We start from the raw sequence: 21,110 nt of genomic DNA on the forward strand, positions 1-21,110 counted from the left end.
AAGATAAAATAAAAATCACCACTAGTCCCAAGCCACTCTTAATATTTTGTGTGCTTTCTTAAAGTCTTTTTTAACATGAAATATGCATATTCAATATTTACATCATATTCTCTATTATATCTTTATACACTATCCTCCTCCCTACCACGTAACAGCATAGCAATATTTACTTTTTGAAAATATGACTTTTTATGGCTGAATAATATTTCATCAAAAGGTGGTACCACAATTTATTTTACTGTCCTTCCAATTCACGTTTTTTATTACAAAAATATTTATGTATAAAGTAATATAACCATGCTTTATAAAAACTGAAAGACAGAGAAAGAAATGAAGTCACAGCCCTAGATTTTGTCTAATAAATCACTTTTATGAATTTTGCTCATATTCTTTGGTTCTTTTTTCATATGCCTATTATATGTTATCATTGACATACACATGATTTCATATTTTGAATTTGTTTCCATTTAAGATTATATTATAAGCCTTTTCCATAACCATTGTGGCATGTTGGGTGGAAATTCCACACTTTATCTAACTATTACTTTAATGTCAAATGATACCTCTCCCATTTTTATTCTAAAAACATTTAAAATAAAGCATTTTGCAATAAATATTGTAAGCATATAGTCTTTACATTCATGCACTTTAAAAAATGTTATTTCTTAATACAAGATTCCTGCAAATAAGATTATTGAAAACAATGGCTGACCAGCCTTTATCATTATTTGGTTAATAGTGAAAAAATTATGTAAAAACATATTAATGTTGAATATCTAGACTTCAAAATATAAATAGCATCCTGATCTGTTTCTTATCAACCCATTCTTTTAGTGATTGAGAAATAACAGAAATGAATATACAGGGTATTGATTACATTTAAACTAATAACATAGTCCATAAATTAGTACATCCTAGTATCAGCCTTCTAAAGAGAGCAGTACCACTTAAATATGCACATTTTTTTTCTAAGTTCATTTTAAAAGTTGGTATCCACTTACCTTTATGTACAGTTAAGCTTATCTTCCCCCACCTTGATACTTGGATGTGCTTTTAGAAATGCTTTCTTGAACTGCTTCCTTTGGGGAGTGCTTGAAATTCACAACGGGACACAGCAGTAATTATGACAGGAAAAAGAAATGCCCCAACTTACCATTTCTAACACATTTACTCGGTCCTGCAAATAAAGCATAATATATAATTATAAAAACAAAGCTATTAAAATCACTTCAAGTTTATTTAATTTTCAGATTTTCTATTTATTCTCTATCAGTAATAATTTATTTTTAAAATGTAAAAAATGAAAGCAACTACTCAGGATGATTTCTACAACAGAATTAGTCATGAAAGGATCACCATGCCTTTTCTCATCTCCGCTGTTAGTACTATAAGGTTTAATTTAGCAGTAAATACCATAAGTTCAGATATAATTATTAAATGGAAGAAATTTTACTACTTTTGCATTGGTAAGATTATTTATCTATTTAAGGACATGTAATATTAAATACATTTGAATATATGAACCACAACTAGACAACAGTAGTGATATAAAAAAGGAATTTAGCATACATACAAGCTTGCAATTATGCACACAGTGCACAGTAAAGTTCAGACATAAGAATACTTCATAAATTAAAACTGATAAGTAAATTGTTAATTAAAACAAGGCAGGAAAAATAATGAGAAAGATGTCATATGCAGCAAATCTTGAACCCAGATGGGTTTCCATTACCTACAGTACCTTAGAAAGTTTTATAGAAATATCGGTTTTAAAAAGGGTTATTGACAATATCACTTAAAAAGTTAAACGGTTAAGAAAATAATTGCATTTTCAATCCAATGGTTGCATTCTCAGAGCTGAAAGTTATATACAGAGTTTATACCAAATAAAAAAAAAGGCTGAATTTGAGAGGGAAGAGAGTATGAAGATTTAAGAAAGTGGAAAGCCAGCCTTTTTAGGATGGTCAAGGCCAATTTTCTTTCTTTTCTCTCATTTTAAGCAGTTGGAGGAGATGTATGAAATCTGGATTTCTTTTTTGTTTAATCAAATTAATCGTTTAGTCCTAAGAAGAAAAAAGGGGGAAATGGTACAGAGAGCCACTCAGCTCAGGTTTCCTGTGATCCTAGAGGGACTACTACGGACCCATAACACTTAGTAGACAGAACTTGGCCCTCACCTCCATTCCCCCAGCCGCACCTAACACAACTCTCAGTCTTGCCTTTGAGGACTTCTGCAATTCAACCTCCAACCCTCAAACTGGAAACTGAGTTGAATACTTTTACCCTTTAAACATTCAGCTGTGTGGGCATGAGTTAAATGAATAAATTATGCAAAATCAGCCCAAGGCAGATGGCTTATAGCAGTATAATCTAATTACATTTTGTTGACATACTTGAGAGAACCTCGCCCTCACCCCCGTAAGTGTCATGAAATAACTGCTGGTGACTTGTGTACTGTCACGTATGAATGCTTCATAATAAATGCATATAATGCCTCAAGTGGGCTTTGATCTGTTGTTACCAGCATCTTACTCAGTGTATCTGGAACAAAACCATTTGGCAATGCTTTAGCATCCTTTACAGACTGAACAGAACCCCGTTAGATGCCATATAGAGACAGAAACAGCCTTTAGGCAATATCACATTTATATGAAGATATAGGTGTTTCTCTAGAACCGTGAGAAATAAATGTTTGTTGCTCAAACCACCCAGTCCATGGTAATTTGTTATAGCAGTCTGAGCTAAGAAATGCTGTCTAGAAGACTTTGAACACGAATGGTGCAAAAAAACCTCCATTTTGTTAAAGCATGAAGATCAATAAATAATCTATTTTGATGTAATTTACTTGTGTATAACCTACTTCATTCCAAAATGATACTGAGACAGCTTTCCATGAAAAATGTACATGGTCAGAAAATGAAGAAATTCAAGAAATAGAAAAATTCAGTTCATTAATCTAAATTTAAATAATTCAATTTGCCAATCAACAGGAGCTAATAGGGTACCAGCCACTACAGCCAGTTAATGAGTTTGTCTAAATTGTAGATTTTTGGTCTTAATTTTAAGACTATAAGTAAAAAGAACTGACTCCCAGTCTTTATGAACTTATTAACTTGCTTTTAAAATCTAAGAAATGTATTTTGAAATTTAAGTGGTTGTAATTGACTTCTTTTTTTGGCAGACATGATAGTTATCATAATTCCGTATATAAAAGAATTAGGCTACTGCAAATACTTTTTCTCAAACAAAATATCTGCATACTCCCTCTCCTGTTCTTATTATTAAAATAGAGGTAATTTAAGACAACATTGTGGCATTGATAGAGCCTATGAAAAAAAATGCCAGTATATGTCCTAGAATGAGCATATAATTATACCAAAACAAATTAAATTCTTAACTTTTCTCACTCTTACTGAGAACTGCAATTGTGTTTTGTTGTAGTTTAATCTCCATTTCAACAGCGTTCACCTTCCAGCTCAACCAGCAGGTTCGACGCTCTCTCTCCCCACCGCCCCATCACAACAACCCCCCAAGCTTAGATCCTGAAAAAAAGAATTGTTCGGACATTAAAAAGGGGCTTAGGAGGTGGGAGCAGTGGAGAGGAAAGACAGCCTCCAGATGTAATGAAAACACTCTCACTACAATCATGCTATTTCAGGTGGTTTTAATAAATCAATGATTCTTATTTTTGTAGTCATGGACTTTGACAGTCTGATGAAACTTGACCCTCTTCCCAGGAAAATGTACATTATCCACCACACACACATAATTCTGCATATACTCTTAGGGAATTGCAGGCTCTCTGAGGCAACTCATAGGCCTTCAAGTCCTTTTACTCTAAATAAAAACACCAGGAATAAGATGGAAGAATATCACACAAATAATTTGTTTTATTAAACCAAATATATGTATTTCCCCTATATGAACTATTTCTAGATAAATAACACCAAAAACAAGGAAAGAAACAATTGGGAGTGGACGGTTAAACAAAAATCAAAGGAAAAATTTACTTCAAGTATTTTGAAGAAAAAAAGTTCCTGGGGAAAGTAACCCATTTTGTTGCTATTGTTTTCTTGTGATTAGATAGTCTCTTTTCTACAATTCTTTGATTCTAAGGAGGGGGAAAGTCTAAGAAACACCTAAAATGGCAACAATTATTTTAATGTCTACTCTTAAAGACTGTACATGTCATCACTGCATAGTCACTGAGTTACAGTGGAGACTGCTAGCAGTTCTTACCAAGGTAAACATTACATTCTAATTCCTAAGTGAAAATAATGCAGCTAGACATAATGTTTTAATTCATTCTGGGTTTGACAGATCAAGAAGAGAGAGTTAAATTTTCGTGGAGGCCTATAGCACATGTACTATAAAAATGTGTATTTTATTATAAAAAAAACAGTCATGGAGATGTAAAGTACAGTATAGGGAATATAGTCAATAATACTGTAATAATTATGTATGGTGTCAGATGGGTACTAGATTTATTAGGGGGATCACCTCATAAGTTCTATAAATGTCTAAGGACTATATTATACACCTGAAACTAATATAGTATTGTATGTAAACTGTAATTGAAAAAAATTTTTTTAATTAAAAAAATATGTATTTTAACTTTGTATGATGAGGTTAACAACCTGCCTTGAGCTATACATATTCCTGTGTTAGTTGGTGTACACTGGAATTTATGAATGAACCACGGCAAATTCATTAGCATCACTGGAGATGGACAAAAATTTGTAGGCTAAGTTAGGAAATTAGTACTGTAATGGATCTTTAGTATCTGAATTCCTGATCATTAACAGTTTATTTGATTCAGTTGAGCCAGTCAGTTAGCCGCTGATTCATCCATCCTATCTAAGTAAAGAATTAGAGGTGTTATAGGAATAAATAATCAGAGTTCTTCTACCTTTGGTAAATATAGTTGAACAAGTCTAGTGACTATTTTATCAGAATAATGCAGCATTTTCCAGTGCTTTAAATATGTCCATTAGCATATGAAAAAGCACAATACTGGTATAAAAATATAACAAGAATCTCTATCCTTCCAAGTCTAAGAAGCTTTAAGAGTATAGAATAATTTTGGAAACTTCTCTGAGACTGAAGGTCTGTGATGGACGTATAATTTTCATAAAGAAAAGCCCACAACGGGGACTCGCTCCTATCGCTGTTCTAAAAGCACAGTGTCTCTTTTCTGGAAGAAAAACCCACATAGTTTCACCCAGAGACGCCACTGCATGGCATTTTTCCTGTCAATGTTAACTCTGTTTAATTAACATTCACACTTTACCTACTACTTCCTATATGAAGGATATAAAATGAAATGCAAATATGTACTTTTTTTCCTTTATGCATTTCTCCATGGCAATCCATTATACTTAACGAATTGTCAATCATTTTTAATAATTAAAAGAGCGAGAAATAATTTCCAATGTGTTCTTTTCCAAGTGTCAAGATATTAAAATGAAACAAAAGGCCTTTATTAACCATCACAAAAAAGATCAAAGTTACACATAGTAATTTAAAATAAATGAAAACAAAATAGAGACAAAAATTGCAAACAACTTCGACGTTGGAACACCAAAAAAGCTTTAGAATATAGCATAAGTTGGCTTTGAATATACCAAATGAATCAACAATCTATACATAAACTGCATTTTATTTATTAAAAATCAGACAAAGCTACTCTGTACTTTTGAAAAACTTTAGGATGGGTAGCATCAGACAACTTGCAATGGTTTCTCAATCATCGAGTGTTCAATTTAGCCATCATTAAATACCTGTAGTCAATCTCTGTTAACTTATTTCACTACTTCCTTATGAGCCTTTTTCAAATAATCTACTTTAGGGTACAAAATAACAAAGAAAATATTGAAAAGAAAACCACAACGAGACATCAAGATTTTAAGAAATTGTCAATAAACACCGCCCTTCCCCCACCCCTCAACATTTTTACTCATTAAGAAAAGCCAGTTTAAAAGGACGCAACATTTTCTTGCCTAGAAGGAGTACCCAGTAACACTCCTGGTTTGCTTTTCACCCAAGAAGTGGAAAATCAGAAGTGGAAACTATCACATTTAAGAACAAAGCCAAAGCGTGTGCTCCACATTTCTGATCTGTTCTCTCATCTACCACCATTGCCCTGATGGGGAGCAGAGGCATCCAGCTGCTCTTCTGTAGCTGTCTCCTGCTATGTTCCCAGGTTGGAGTTTTGTTTGTTATGAGGACACTACTAATCATTATACTTAGATTTGACACTGTTTAGGGAAGGCTGAGGTTGCACTTACATTGACATGGGATATTTGCATGTGTTCATGGGGTGAGGACTACAAGTGGGGTAGAAGAGAAAGATGAAAAGAAATATATGGAAATGAGGCTCTGTTGGTTTGTTTCAAGATTTCATGCTGGAAAATACAGCCCAAGAAGTTATGTAAGGGTTTGGTTTAACATCCCTGTAGACAGTTCCTGTCAACTGTATAAAACTAATACCAACAAAATTTCAGATTTACCCTTTATATTTCAGACCTCAAAGCAAAACAATGAGGTTTCTTTTTTTTTCCCCCCTTTAAAATAAAGAACTGCTTTGTACATAGGTGTGTGCCTACAGGAGAAAGCTACAAACCAAATGAAAGGCAAAAGACACAGAATTATCTTTCTCCTGGAACTGCTCAATTCCACAGTGAAATTGCTGGTTCAGTGAGTGACATTTGAACGGGGTAACAACTAAAAATTATTTGCAGGTAATACAAAGGCTATGATGATGGATAGGAGCAATGCAAATGACAACCAAACTAATTTCAAAAACTGACCATCCCACAAGAGAGATGCAGGAACTGGAGTTGAGTAGTAAGGGGAGAAAGCCAACAGCCCAGAAACCAACAAACTATTTTTTTTTTCAAGGATTTACATTTTTAGAAATAAAGTGCATGTCTCCAGTTGTGAGGTTAGTCATATACCGGCTAAATAAGCTCTGGACTCATGCAAATCATAGTGCAGTGGTGGTTATGGCATAATTTATGGGTAGTTTTGTATCTGCAGAGCTTGAGGAAAACAATAGAGTTTTTTTTCAGAGTGTGTATTTGACCGCCACTAAACATAGCTGGTCTAATGAGATTCCCCAAGGCTGTCGTCTCCTCTGCTTCCCTCAAGGGCATACATCTCCTGGGCTTCTAGGTGAAGAATGTTCACAAGGAAACCCACATAACCATAGAACTCTTTGTCCCCAGTTCTTTCCTTATGAATATTTGAATCACAGCACTTGATTGTTGACTATCATGCATGTCACACAGCTGAGTCATTAAATGGCACAGGCACTCAGTCCACCTTGGGAATTAAACTGCTTACCTTTGAGCAATTTCAATAATCCACATCCTAATTTACATGCAGAGTCTTTTACTCAATTCTTTTCAGGAACTAAAGCACAAGGAACATTTTATTAGAAACTCTCACTCTCATTCCCATATTCTTTCTGTGGGCTTCTGTGTACAGTTACCTCTCACCATTCTATACTAAAGAGAGTCTACTGATAAGGATAATCAAGATATAAGCAGATGGTTTTAAATAATATATTTGGCCAACACGAGTTAGGTTTTTCTTCCTAATTCAGTTTGACTAAGATTAAACCTATATTAATCTCCATTTCTTAATATACAAGCACAGATAGGAAGGGAAAAGTGGTTAAAGTATTTAAAACTAACCTTAGGTTACCTGTATTCTAATAATCAATGCTGCATTATTCTTAGTATCTAAAAAAACTGAGGAAAAAACCCAAACAACTTAGTTTTCAGTTGCACTTATGTATGGGAAGCATACCCATTCAGTTTTAAATATTCTAAATATTCCTATCTATGAAATACTTAACTGCTTTTTCTTCAAATTGAGCTTCATTCTGATTTTTCATTGCAGTCTGACTAGCATCTTCCCAACGCAGAATTTTAAAGGGTAGCTTTGGCTGTTTAAGAGAGATGTGAGTAAAGACAAAGAGTTGGAAAGTTCTATTGTGTTAAAATAATCGAAAGCACTATAAATAGTAATAGCTATAAATAAAACACTAATAGGACTATAATAATTCAAATAAATTTTTAATTTGTGCACCTGGAAAAAATAATATCACACTGTACTTTTAAAATGTTCCCCAAAATAATTCCTTGCCCAACTTAAAGTCACAAATTTTAGGGAAATCATTACTTAAAATTTTAAACATTTTACACCTTAAGAATATAAATAGTGATGCAGTTCAAAGTATCCCCAATTGTCTTGCTTTCAAAATGATTCCTGGAAGGAACTGCTCTTAAATTCCAAAGTCTATGAAATGAAGGAATAAATGAGATGGGAGCTTGTTAACAGACACACCTGAGCAGTTTTATTGAGTAATGAAAACTACTTTTAACACTTACAACCTTACCTGTGGATAATGAAGCGCTAATGTAGGGTGATTTTAGAAGTTCAGGAATGTCTGATTACTCAAAATTATACTTTCCTTCCATTTCCAAAATTATTTAAAATTCTACCAATGGAAATTTATTCTTTGAGGAACTCAAAAATTTATTCTTTGGTTCTCCCCACTTTAGTTAATCTTTTCAAAGGCAAACATTCTCAAAAGAGATAACCATTAAACTAATTCATTACAAGGCAGGGGTTGGCAAAATAGGACAGTAGGTCATATCCATCCCACTGTTTGTTTTCACAGGTCCATGAACTAAGAAGGGTTTTTTCCTTATTATTTGGCTGGGGAAAAAAATCAAAGTAAGAATAATATTTCATGACATGAGAAGATTATATGAAATTCAAATTTCAGTTTCCATAAATAAAGTTTCATTGGAACATAACCCATTTATTTCTTTACATATGGTCTATCGCTGCTTTCCTTCTGTAATGGCAAGGTTAAGTTGTTGTGAGATAGCATATTGCCTATAAAATTGAAAATATTTAGAATTTTGCCATCTACAAGAAGTTAGATAACCTTTGGTTCTTAGGTGTTGTTATCCTGTAAGAATTACTCCCTGACTCCCACAGGTAACCATGTAGCAAACCCTGTGAAATTCTGGAAGGAGAGGATATAGTGAAAAGAAACTGACCAGAGACAAGAAAAGAGAATAGGAACCAGAAAAATTTTATCCAACTTTTAAGCTTTGAAACAAAATTTAAAAGTTGTATATGCATAAATACATATACCCAGAAAATAAACCATTACTCAAGCCATGTTTCTAACTTTTGTCCTTTATTCCTTTTATCCATTTTTTCTTTCCTTCTAATGTCTTTCCTTCCTTTCTTGCTTCCTTTCTTTCTCCTTCCCTTCCTTCTACTCATTTATTCATGTAATTAATTAATCCATTCATCCATGCAGACACCATGATGGCAACTGAGTACACAGTTATCAACAAGGAAGATGAGGTCTCTGTCTTCACAGAGCTTACATTCCAAAGGAGAAAACAAAGACATAAATAAAAAAAGACACCCGAGAACTGTGATGGGGGTGAGGGCAGAGGTTTGGTTTAGACAGGTTGATTAGGTCAAGTTCCCACAGAGAAGTGACATTTGAGCTGAAACTCAAAAAGATGAAATGAGCCAGCATTCCAAGAGCTATAGGAAAGCATGAAAGAGAGAGAATAGCACATGCAAAGCTTTTGGGACAAAAAGAGTCTGTTTAATTTCAGGAACAAAAGAGACACTGGTAAGTGTGCTGTGTCTGTTAAGGAAAACACCCCTTTAAATTACCAGTATCAAAACAACAACAACAACAACACTATTTATTAAAAGCTTATTTGCTAAAAATTGTATTGGGTGCTTTTCACAGATGTTCTCATTTAATGCTCACAAAAACTCTCAGTAGGTGAACTTTATTAATTTCATTCATTTAAAGTCAGGGAAACAGACTCAGAGATATTAAATGTATCGAATTCTATACTGTGATAAAATGTTGGATCTTAGACTGTAATGCAGGTTCACCGGACTTGAAGGAATCTATACTAACTCTCGAAAACAAATTAAAGGCCACATTAAAAACTACATATGTAACGGCTCCGCAGAATGGAGCTAATGGAACCACCATATGCTGACAGTACAGTTTTATAATCAAATAGACAACAAATGCTTTTCTATTACCATCAGGACTAATTGTGTGTTGGCCGGGGCGGGGAGGGGAGGGGTGGTGGTAAAGGTTAGGGAATATACTGGAAAACTGTTCTGGGGCCTCTTTCTCAAAATGATTCATGCCAGAACAGCATTCCAGAACCTTCTCTTTAACATATATCACTTGACAGTATAACAAAACACATGCTATATCACAATAAAATTTAACGTTCAAATAAAAACCATTATTGGCACACATCTTTTACTTATCTACTCTATAATAAAAGGGATGATATTTTTGCCAAATGCCTTTCTTAAGTAAGCTGCAACTCCTTCTGACTTCCCGGTCTGACACTGGGCCAGCTGAAGCACACACGTCAATACCACCGGGGAACTATCAGAAGAAAGGACAAAGGAAAGCAAAGATCTGAACTTAATTAGCCACGCTGTCCTGCAGTTAAATGGCACCTCTATTGTGCTGCTCTCCCAACTCTTTTAGATCTGGGCTGCAGGAGTTCAGATTCATTGCTGAGCTCATAAATGGCCTCTTCCCTCCACCCCTGTTTCATTTGTGACAAATTTATTAGTTCTTTTCTAACAGTGAAATGTGAACTTGGGCTTTCAATAACAACCAGAAGGTAGTAAAGACATTGAGTCTCTTGCAGGTAATAGTTTTCCATTTCATTTTATGGGCATAGAAATATTGTTAACAGACATTAAGTGTTATTTATTAGCATGCTAATAAGTCTTCATACTTTTAAAAGTAAACATTAAACTTCTAATAAATTAAATTTAGTAAGTGTAACGCAGATACTTGAAAAGAAATGCACGTCGGAACCAATTTTTTGAAACCAAAATAATCACTGATTATGATAAGAAGACAAAGATATAAGAGGAAATGTTTATTAGTCATTCTTTCAGCTCATAAAATAAATCTTTGAGACCTGAAGCATTGATAGGACACCACTGAAAGAAATTATAGTTCTCACTTCTGGAGCTGTCTCCCATCTCCAACGCTGGTTGATTTGTTTTAGTTTTATCACTTTTTGCACAATTTAAAATGTATGCAAACATTTTCAATGTTGCCTTTAATTTTTGCCAGAATACTTTTGAACCTGGTTTAAAACTGAAATTGAAGAAGCCCAAGGAGGCCTTTAATAATAACTTTCTTCAGTCTGTTTATTTAAAACGTGATGAATAAGCAAAAAGAAAAGGTGCAGAATGGAAAAAGAAAAATGATCCCTTCTCCTTCCTAGAAGTGCTCGAGATTACTGGATTGTCCCTAATCTCGCACCAGGAATTAAAATCTTCCTCAGACGCCAATGTCCAAATACATATATGTGCATGTAAGCTTAATGTGCATGTAAGCTTAAAGCTTAAGGGTTTATAAGTAGTTTTAAAGTTATAGAAAGGTAGTAAGACGTTTCACTAATATTAAGTTGTCAGTATTTCCTGACTTATTTAATATGCTTTCTAAAAATTATCTAGTTTCTTATAGCATCTTTTCTTTTTTTTTTTTTTTGAAGTAGTTGGGTCACTGAGTACTGTACCACACTAAATGCTTAATAGATTTGCTATCAAATCATTCTCATGGGGGGCGGAGGGAAGGAAGAAATTAAAAGAAATGCCAGAAACCTAAACAAACAAATAAACAGAAAAAGTATAGAAATTCAGTTCTCCATAAGCTCGTGAGGCATTAAACACAGTGGTGTGGAAGCCCGGCAGATTCTAACCCAAGTCTAAGCCCTGCCACTTACTAGCATCACAAGCTATGAGCCTTAGTTAGTTTCTTTATCTGTAAAATGAGAATAACAGTATCTATCCGATAGAATTGTTATAAGGAATAAATGACATATTTAGAAATGTGAGCACAGTGCATGACACAAAACAACTGCTCATTAGCTATTAATATCATTCATTAACAAGTCAAAGGGCTTTGTTTTCCTGCTCCTGTGATGCATTGACCATCACCCTTTGGGGCTGATTTAGCACAATCTTGACAGGAATTAAGAAGTGCTAAGTATTTGTTAATATTGGGAAACACAAGGTGAGTTTCAAGACTCCAGCTTGGGGAAATTTTCTGCGGTGCTTTGTTATATTCTGAAAAATCTGCCGAGGTGGGGATAGGAGACAGCTCCAGAAGTGAGAACTGTAATTTCTTTCAGTGATGTCCTACCAATGCTTCACACCTCAAAGATTTGTTTTGAGTCAGTGGAAACTGTTTGAAACAGAAATGTATTGTTAATAAGCATTTGTTTCCAAATTTGTTGCACACTACAATAATCAAAATATTGCTTTTCTCAACTGTCAGTGTTATCGGGAAATGGAAGACAAAATGGAGAACAGAGTGTTATGGCTGAATGTCTGCAGGCCCCAAAAGCATAGGCTGAAATTCTAACAAGCGATGTGATGACATTGGGAGGCGGGATCTTTGGGAAGTGATTAGGTAACGAGGGTGGGGCCCTCATAACAGAGCCCTTATAGAAGAGACTCAGAATGCTCTCTGTTCTATGTCATGTCAGGACACAGCAAGAAGATGACTATCTATAAATCAGGAAGTAGGCCGTTACCACCAACTAAATCTACCAACATAAATACTGAGTACAAATACTGGATGTGCCTTGATCTTGGACTTCCTAACCTCTAGAATTGTAAGAAATAAATGGTACTAGTTTAAGCTACCCAGTCTAAGGTATTTTTGTTACAGCAGCCTGAATGGATTAAGACATAACATTATCTGTCCAAAGTTTAAGTCCTATCAAGGAATGTGATGTGAGAAGAACAAGCAGATACACATTATGAAGAACAGTTTTGAAGTGATCACTTAATCTGGAACCCAAATGAAATTGCTCCAAAATGTAAGGTCACAGCTGACTCTGGAGACATAGCAATACTCTCAGATAGGCTCGACACTGCAAAACATCATAATGTGCTTAGATACTCAATTTTTACACGAAAACATAAGCTGCTGTTTACATCAGCCCCAGTGTCCGTGGAGCCTGGAGCTTGGACTCTGACAAAGGCACCGAGGGGTGTTTTATAGAAATGTTGCTTTTCATGGAGTCAGCTGCAAAAGGGATGGTGTATAGAGGTAGATAAAATGTTTTCCATCCTTGTGGGTGAAATCTACAAAATTTGTAACATATACTTGGTTCATTTTCACTACAAAGTTTTTAAAATCTTCTGTCACAGAGTAAAATTTAGGATTTTGATCTTTGCATTTTTTAAATGTTTACAAGTGACATCTATTTTTTGAGGCTTTTTTAGACGCTCGACTCAAAAGAAAATGATCTAGTAAATCAAATTCCATATATTCAGACACAAGAATACTTCATTCACAAGGCTTTCTATTTTCTAATTTAATTCTGTGGTAAATTTGGAATTAAAATTAAGTTGCAAATTTCAGGTAAAATAGTGGTAAAATTTAATAACCACTAAAATTTCAAGTGAAATCTATTTTACTGAGCTTGGTTCCCTGCTCTCCTGGGATCTCCAGACATAGTAAATTGAAGTATACAAATCTAACTGGTTGAGACCCCACCTGACTCTATCTAATACAGACTGTTAATGTTTCATTTCTGTTGAGATCTCACATTGAATTTAAGGTTTGGTAAGTCTCCTCACCTTTTCATAAAATAGAGATTTTAATGAGCCATTAAATCATCTCGTGGCAAAGTGTTGTCCAACCCTCCCATACCCATACAATCACCCAGGTCTTGTTTTGTTTATGTCATTGTTTAGGTCAGTTTTTTAAAAATCATATATTATAAAAAGAAACAGATACATAGTGATCTGCATATGTTCTGAGGAATGCATCTTGAGAAGAATAAGTAGGTATGCAATACATTTGAGTTTCTAGAATTATATAAGTTCCATCATGACTCTTATGAGTCATCCTAAGGATGAGCAGGATACTGAATACAACTTTTAGTTTAATAAAGCCTCAAAAAGTCAATCTCAATTTATCAATTTATTTAAATTAGGACTTCTAAAAATGTGCTTTAGTCTCTCCCAAACAAATCAGAATTTCTGTGGAAATTTTGAGAACTGCTTTAACCAACCCTTCAATTCTTCTGGAGATCCATTGTTAGAACACAGATTCCCAGTTCACTCTCACTTTCTCTTCTAAAGTACCTCAGGGACCCTTAGCTGCCCCATTCTTGCATTTCTTTCCACAATCTCGAAAATCTCCAGACTACTATGTGGTTTGAAAGTACAGGTTATGAGCAGTCTACAGTCAGGCAGATGTGATTGACAACAAAATCAGAGAAATTCCCCAGCTGGTCTGTTGCTAGCCCAGTTTATCACATGGTTGTTTACCAAGAGAACTGGTCATCTACTGAGACTACTGAGATGTTAATGTATTATACTGTCAGCCTCTACCAGGGCCATTTATTTGCCCATGTCAGTTTTTTGTCTTTGGTGGTTTTTCTTGCCCAATTAATCTCCAATGACACGTCTGCCAACCCTACACTGGAATTATTTTCCATATTATAATAGCCCTATGTTAATATTTATTAGACTTGTTCCAAGAGAACTAAGAAATTCGAGTTCTATTTTTTTTCCTTAAAAACACTGTGCTGCCATAAGCTGGCTACTCTATAAGCAGCTGAAATGTAGTGACAGCTAAGGAAAAGATTATCTTCTCCTTCCTGCTCATTTCAAAGGCTTTTGCCTGAGCACTATTTAGGAGACAAAAACAAAATCGAACCCTTGCCCCTCCACTCCCAAAACATTTCTCCAAAATAAATGAAATCCCTCAAATGAAAGGTTCCAGACTATTTTTAAAAGCTATCTGGGAGGGAAATTAAATATAATTATGGGTCATCTGAAAAACAACATGTCTATAACGCCATTTAATATCCTTCAAGGGCAAAGCTTCCAGAATGTCTCAGAGAAAAATATATAACTTTTTTTAAAAAACATAAAACCAGTTTTTTAATTAAACAAAAGATTCAGCTCATTTCTAACAAAAATACTGATACTGGAAGTGTCCAGAAATACTTGTGACATTTAGATTATAGATCCTACAACTAAAACAATTTTTTCCTCTTAAAATAATGGGAATTCATATGTAGCCCAGATAATCAATTTTATTATTGCCACGTTTCGACTTTTTTTTCACTTTTTCATTATATTTAGTAGCTATCCCAAGATATACCACTTCTTTTACCATAATCTGACTAAAATCTGAATTTAAAATCATGGTTACTCATGGAAGGAGAGGCGGAGGGTAAAGGAGAGGGTGAAAAAAGAGAGAGGGGGGGTTAGGGAAGGAGGCAGGGTCTCCAGGAGGGCAGGGACATTTATTACTTTGTCCTTAGTATGCAGCACTGTGTCTGGCACATAACAGGGTCACATAAATAGTCAGTGTGTGGGATCAATGTTTATGGAAGACCGGCCAGGCACCAAGGTTTGTACACTTTTGATCCTAGTTAATCCTCTCGATAATCCTATGAAGTCAGTATTATTGTCCCCAATTTATAGATATGGATATTGCCGCAAAATAACCTCAAGATGGCTTAGTAAAAGAAGAAAATGAGTAGGAAAAACCATTCATAGTCATCAAGCCTTATCTCATTGAAAATACACTGAAAAGCGAGATGACTGTAAGTTTGCATGAGAGAAGGGGCATATGCGTTTCTCAGATATATACTATTAGTGACTGACCTATGTAGCACTTTAAAGCTTTTCATCACTAAACATGATACCCTTTTGGTGTGATTTGCATTCTGAGATTCACAAAACAACAGGATTGGAAAAGCAAAAAATTGATGAGAGGTAGGTTGATAATTTAAACATGAGAACAAAAAGTAACAGCAGCACCTACCACTACCAGCCATTATAAGGTGTCAGTCACTGAATATTTTTCAACTAAATTGAGGAAAAATGGATTACCTTTTAAGTCTATTTAAAATGTTTCAGCTGATCTGAAGTGGATTAAAGCAGGGATTTGCTTGTTCAATTTACCTCAAACCCATATGCAAATGGACTCAAACTGTACCACACAGTTATATCAGAGACAATACTTTGTTTTTAAGAAGAGCACAATGTAACTGCAAAGGAATGATGTGTGCACGCACGCACGCACACACACGCATGCACGCACGCCCAACAATGTTAAGTGCCAGCAAAGAATTTTGGTAATTACCAGCTGCATTGTAAAACTCACTGTCAGATGTGTTTGTTTCCACTGTTTATCGACTCCTCCTAAGACTGAAAACACTCTGCTCTCTGCTGCCTGCCCCCTCACCATTTTGTCCTTTTCCATTCCCACTGGTTCCTACCACTCCTGCCAAATTACTAACATCTTGGCCTCTTAAAAGAGAAAGGGAGAATAGAGCAGGATAGAGAAAAAGAGGGAAAGTGTAAGTGTGTGTGTGCACAGGAATGACAGAACTTGGAAGTTCTATCATGCCCCCCAATTTTTTAAACAAAAAACAGACTCTAGGTCAGAGATGGTTGTTATTTCTAATGGTCAGACCTTAGAGAGAACCAGTACCAGGTGCTATAAAAATGGAGACATGTATGAAGGCATTTATTTATTTAGTCAATAGAAACTGACTGATGACTACCTACTACAGTGAAGTGCTCTGCTAAGTAATGGATATTTGGGAAAGTGAAAGCCCTCGGAGTTGCTTCATAGATATGACAGGAAATTGCAATTCTTAGTATGGTAAATTTTTATTTTAAAACCTAAACTCCTTAGCTAAGTGAATTCAAGAATTTAACAAATATTTATCCAGTTTTATTGATTACTTTCCTCTTGAAATATTCTTGGCTAAGCTTCATGGCACCATGCTCTCCGGAAGTTTTCTTTACATTTCAGACTCCTTTGCAGGATTTTCATCCTTGGCCTGCTACGTAAGTATTGGCGTTCTCTAAAGTTCCCTGGCTTAAGTTTCATCTCTTTACTCTGCATATTCCCCTGAGAGTTCTCATTGCTCCTACAACTTTTAGTATCATCTATATGATATGGAGACAAGATCTGATGACAGCAAATTCTCAATGTCCAATTCAAACTCATTCTGAGATCATACAGGACTCACTCCACTCTTGACACTGCCACCTGGATGTTTCAAGACACCCAAATTCAAAATATCTTAAATTGAACTAATCAAATTCCCTTTACTTCATTAACTAACACCACCATCCATGAAGTTGCCCAATCAAGATGGTCAAGAATCATTCTTAACGCTTTCTTTTTTACTAACAACCAATCTCAAAATTCCATGGATTTTTATATCCTAAGATATATTAAGAAACCACCCACCCCTCTTCATGCTCTCTGCTACTTTCCAGTCTAACATTCATCTCTGGCCAACATTCTCACAAATATCTGCTTAACTGGTCTCCCTGATTTCAATCTTGCCTGCCCCAATATATATATTTGCAATATATGTGTTGCAAATCTGATCATATCTTCTCCTGGTTCAAACCTTTTACTGTCTTCCCAGATGCAAAAGGTAAAATCCTAACTCCTTCAGGAGGTCCTCTAGACCTCTGTTTACCTTCAAACTTTTGTCTTGCCTCTCCTCTCTCAGTCACTACTTTCCACCGTACGAAATTTCTTTTGATTCCTTAAACACGATACGGACGCTCTCTTTTACCCCAGGCCTTCTCATATCCTTCACATTGCCTAAATATGTTCTTAAATTCACTCCAAACTTACCAATTCTGCCTCTTGGTTATCATTTAAATATTGGCTTCCTTTGGGAAGTCTACTTGGATTATCACTCTACCCCAGGCTTGCCCTTCCTACCTTCAAACCCCCTACACTTATACTCAACCTACTATTATCTCCACCAAACAAAAGCAAGTGTATATGATCCCACAGTGACTTACACAACCCCTCTAGTAGCATTTTAAAAATATTTTATTATAAACATCTATCTAACATTCTTTTCCACTAATTCTGGTGTAGAGGTCAAGAAGCTATCCGATAAAAGCAGCTTGTCTTTGTATTCCCCAGCACCTAGTACAGTGTCTTGCACCAAATTGGTGCTCGATAAATATTTGTTCAATGAGTAAATGGAGCACCTTTTAGTTATAGAAGACTGGGAAAGGTTTAGAGATAAATGAACTCCTACTACCCTTAAGGAAGATAACATTATGTGCAGAATGTCTGTTATACAAAATTATATGATGATAATGAGTAAATAAAATTGACTCTAAGTTGGAGACATGGGGTTTTGCTAACACTGTAAATTGGAATTAAATATTTAGCTCTCCCTTCTGGGATAACTGAATCTACACTAAACAATTCTGGAAGACAGTTTTATGATTTTATATTACAGATGAGAAAATAGGCACGGCAAAGTTAATTGAGTTACTCAAGGTTACCCAGTGAATCGGAAGCAGAGAGAGGGAACTTAAAAGTCAAGTTGTCAATCTCCATTCCTCAGTGCTATCATTTTTTTAAAAACTACTTTGACTTTTTCTCCCCAAAGTTCTTGTGTGATTGTAGGACTTCAACCTACATACTTTAATAGTCTTCTCGAAACTATCATCTGTGATATTTATATTTCAATATGGAAACTCAGGAATGTAGGCACTTTTTGATATATTTTCTTGTAGTCTTTAAAATGAAAGGCTTTCTATGATGTGTCTCTGCACTCTTGTGCACTCTGAGAGGTGTCAATTCCTTCTTTGTTCTTAACAGAGTATTAGTATTAGGCACTAGTTGCCACTACTAAGTGCCACTGCTAAGAGGGATATCATATTAGATACCTTATATTTATAAATGCACATAGTTAACTAGCTGGCGCATTCTATTGCATTCAATGGACATTTCAGTAGAAAATGCTGCCAGTATTTAATAAATATTTGAGAAGCAACATAGGCTATTAAATTTAACAGGACTACTGGTTCCAATATTCATATGGTGAGAGAAATAAACTTAAAAAGGTTTGTGCTGTCATTTCAAAAGACCAACTATATACTACGTACTCAATAAAGATGTTTATACATGATATTCTAGGGTCGATGGCAAACACAAGGCATGACCAAAATGCCTCAAAAATGCTTATTACCTTCTCAATATACCCACAGAATCTTTGCTTTTTTAAATATATATAACAACAAGCAATACTGACAATAATTTCTCAGAGATATGCAGGGTGAGCATGCACAATGAGATTTTTTCCTAGTCCCAGATGGGACCAACCAGGGCTCTTTCTTATTATACCTGTATATAGCTCAATACACTAAAGAATTTAATCTGTACAAAACCGTGGCTAACACGTGCCATTTTTGATAGATATACAGAACTCAACTTCTCTTGACCATTTTCAGATATAGTATCAGATAGAAGAATTTTCTCTTATCAGATATAGTATCAGATAGAAGAATCCCCAGTTACAGAGCATTTCCCTTGCTCTTTGGGCTTTGCATAACCCATCCTTCATTTGCCAAAAGCAACTATCTGTAGCCCTAAAGCACTCAAGCCAGCTCATTCTATCACTCTCTAGCCTCACCTTGCATCTCCAGGCCCAAGAAGAACACTAAATGTATTTACTGTTCTTAATCCATATTGTGACATTAACTGAATTGGTTCTGTCATGTGAGTATAACTGATTATGTTTCCCCTAATAAAGATAGGCACTGAGTTATCGTGTGTACAAGTCAGCCCAACGTAAAAGAAAGAGAACTTCTGTCAGATGCCAAGCTAACATCAACTGCTTGTACCATGGAAATGTCAATTAAAATTCTAGAACAAATTTTCAAGCACAATTTTCCAATCCAAGAAATGTGTATAAATCCATAGTGAACTGAGAGGCATACAAGGTAAATCTTAAGTTCGATGTATGTGTTAATATTCTTGGTTGGTCATTGGTAGATGACATTCGTGGAGTCAGAATACTTTTGACTTTCATTTGAACATGTAGATTCCATGAATTCATCCTCATTCATCAGCCCTGTTTGGGGGTAAATGACTTTGCAAAGATGTTGCTTTCATTTCTTAATGTTACAGCTCCTCATAAACTATACCAAGGAATAAATGTTCCTTTCAAGAGCAGCATGAAGGCTGAGTTGGCTTCCTGCTTTAGGAGATTATGAATGCTCTCAGACACTTCTAAAAGGCAGCAAATTCCAACTTGGGCTTTAAAGTTCTGACATTTTCTTTTTACTCCATTTGCCACAGTGGTCTGAAAGTGACAATATTAAAAGCTAACGGACCAAAAAGCAAATGTTTTTATCCCCAGGACATCTGCCCTATTGGAGAATTTACTTTACCTGCAGAGATTCCATTTCTTCATCTTTTCTCTGGGTCTCCTCCAGCAGATCTACAATAAGAAAGCAAAATACCCATTAAAATACAATGTAAAAATGGCTTGTCCTCTTATTATAAAAAAGAATTCAGTCATTAGCTTGTATAAACTGGTGCCTGTTAAGAGAATTTGATGTTTAAGTGTGAGAAGCAACGTAGAAGAAATGCTCTCCCATGCCAACCCCATGAGATGCGGCAGGGCCCTGCCAAATCTAAGCTAGCTGAGAAGCCCTGGGGGGTCCCAGCATTGGTGGAGATAACAGAGAGTAAGACCAACGCAATCACAAATCCGAAATCACACCCACATCTTAGAAATTTGGTCCAGCACTTATATAACTTAAAAGTAACACAAAATCTTTTATTTTCTTTTGAAAGAAAAATTAGAAGCAAACCATTTGCTCTTAAAATAAACTGCCAAGTCAGGTTCCACCTCCAGAGTCAATTTTTATAGCCAAATTAAAACACCCTGGAATAATGGGTGTTATTAATGGAAGTAGAACACAACCTTAACTGTAAAGTTATATTAATTATCATTCACACCAAAAGGGTGGGAAGCATTGAAGCTAGATCTGACCAAGAGTTTGGCACCATCTCAGAGGAATTAGTGGCTGGAAGGGAAGGTAGTCAACTAGGCAGAGTTCTGTCTAAATGCATGTGTATAGCTGTGCTATCTCAGCACCCTACATTAATTTATGAACTTGATATATATATATATGCATTTGGCAAGTCGAATTTTCTGCCTGCAGCTATACCACCCTGCGCTATGATC

At 35.3% G+C, this 21,110-nt stretch overlaps 1 protein-coding gene across 11 annotated transcripts in view; it reads right to left on the reverse strand.

The window, feature by feature from the left end:
* Window positions 1–21,110, reverse strand: part of CEP128 (centrosomal protein 128) — a 357,353-nt gene that overhangs the window by 67,547 nt on the left and 268,696 nt on the right. For 9 of the 11 annotated variants that reach the window (XM_023528829.1, XM_023528828.1, XM_023528831.1 and 6 more), the window contains 2 exons: window positions 20,308–20,357; window positions 1,154–1,177 (listed from right to left, as the gene is read on the reverse strand). In XM_023528829.1, coding sequence (XP_023384597.1) covers window positions 1,154–1,177; window positions 20,308–20,357 — 74 coding nt within the window. Of the gene's footprint in view, window positions 1–1,153; window positions 1,178–5,458; window positions 7,952–19,421; window positions 20,220–20,307; window positions 20,358–21,110 lie in introns of those variants that run through there. The other 2 variants (XM_023528834.1, XM_023528832.1) reach the window with 2 other exon arrangements.

This window comes from Pteropus vampyrus, unplaced genomic scaffold (genome assembly GCF_000151845.1).
Source record: "Pteropus vampyrus isolate Shadow unplaced genomic scaffold, Pvam_2.0 Scaffold32, whole genome shotgun sequence".
NCBI lineage: Eukaryota > Metazoa > Chordata > Mammalia > Chiroptera > Pteropodidae > Pteropus > Pteropus vampyrus.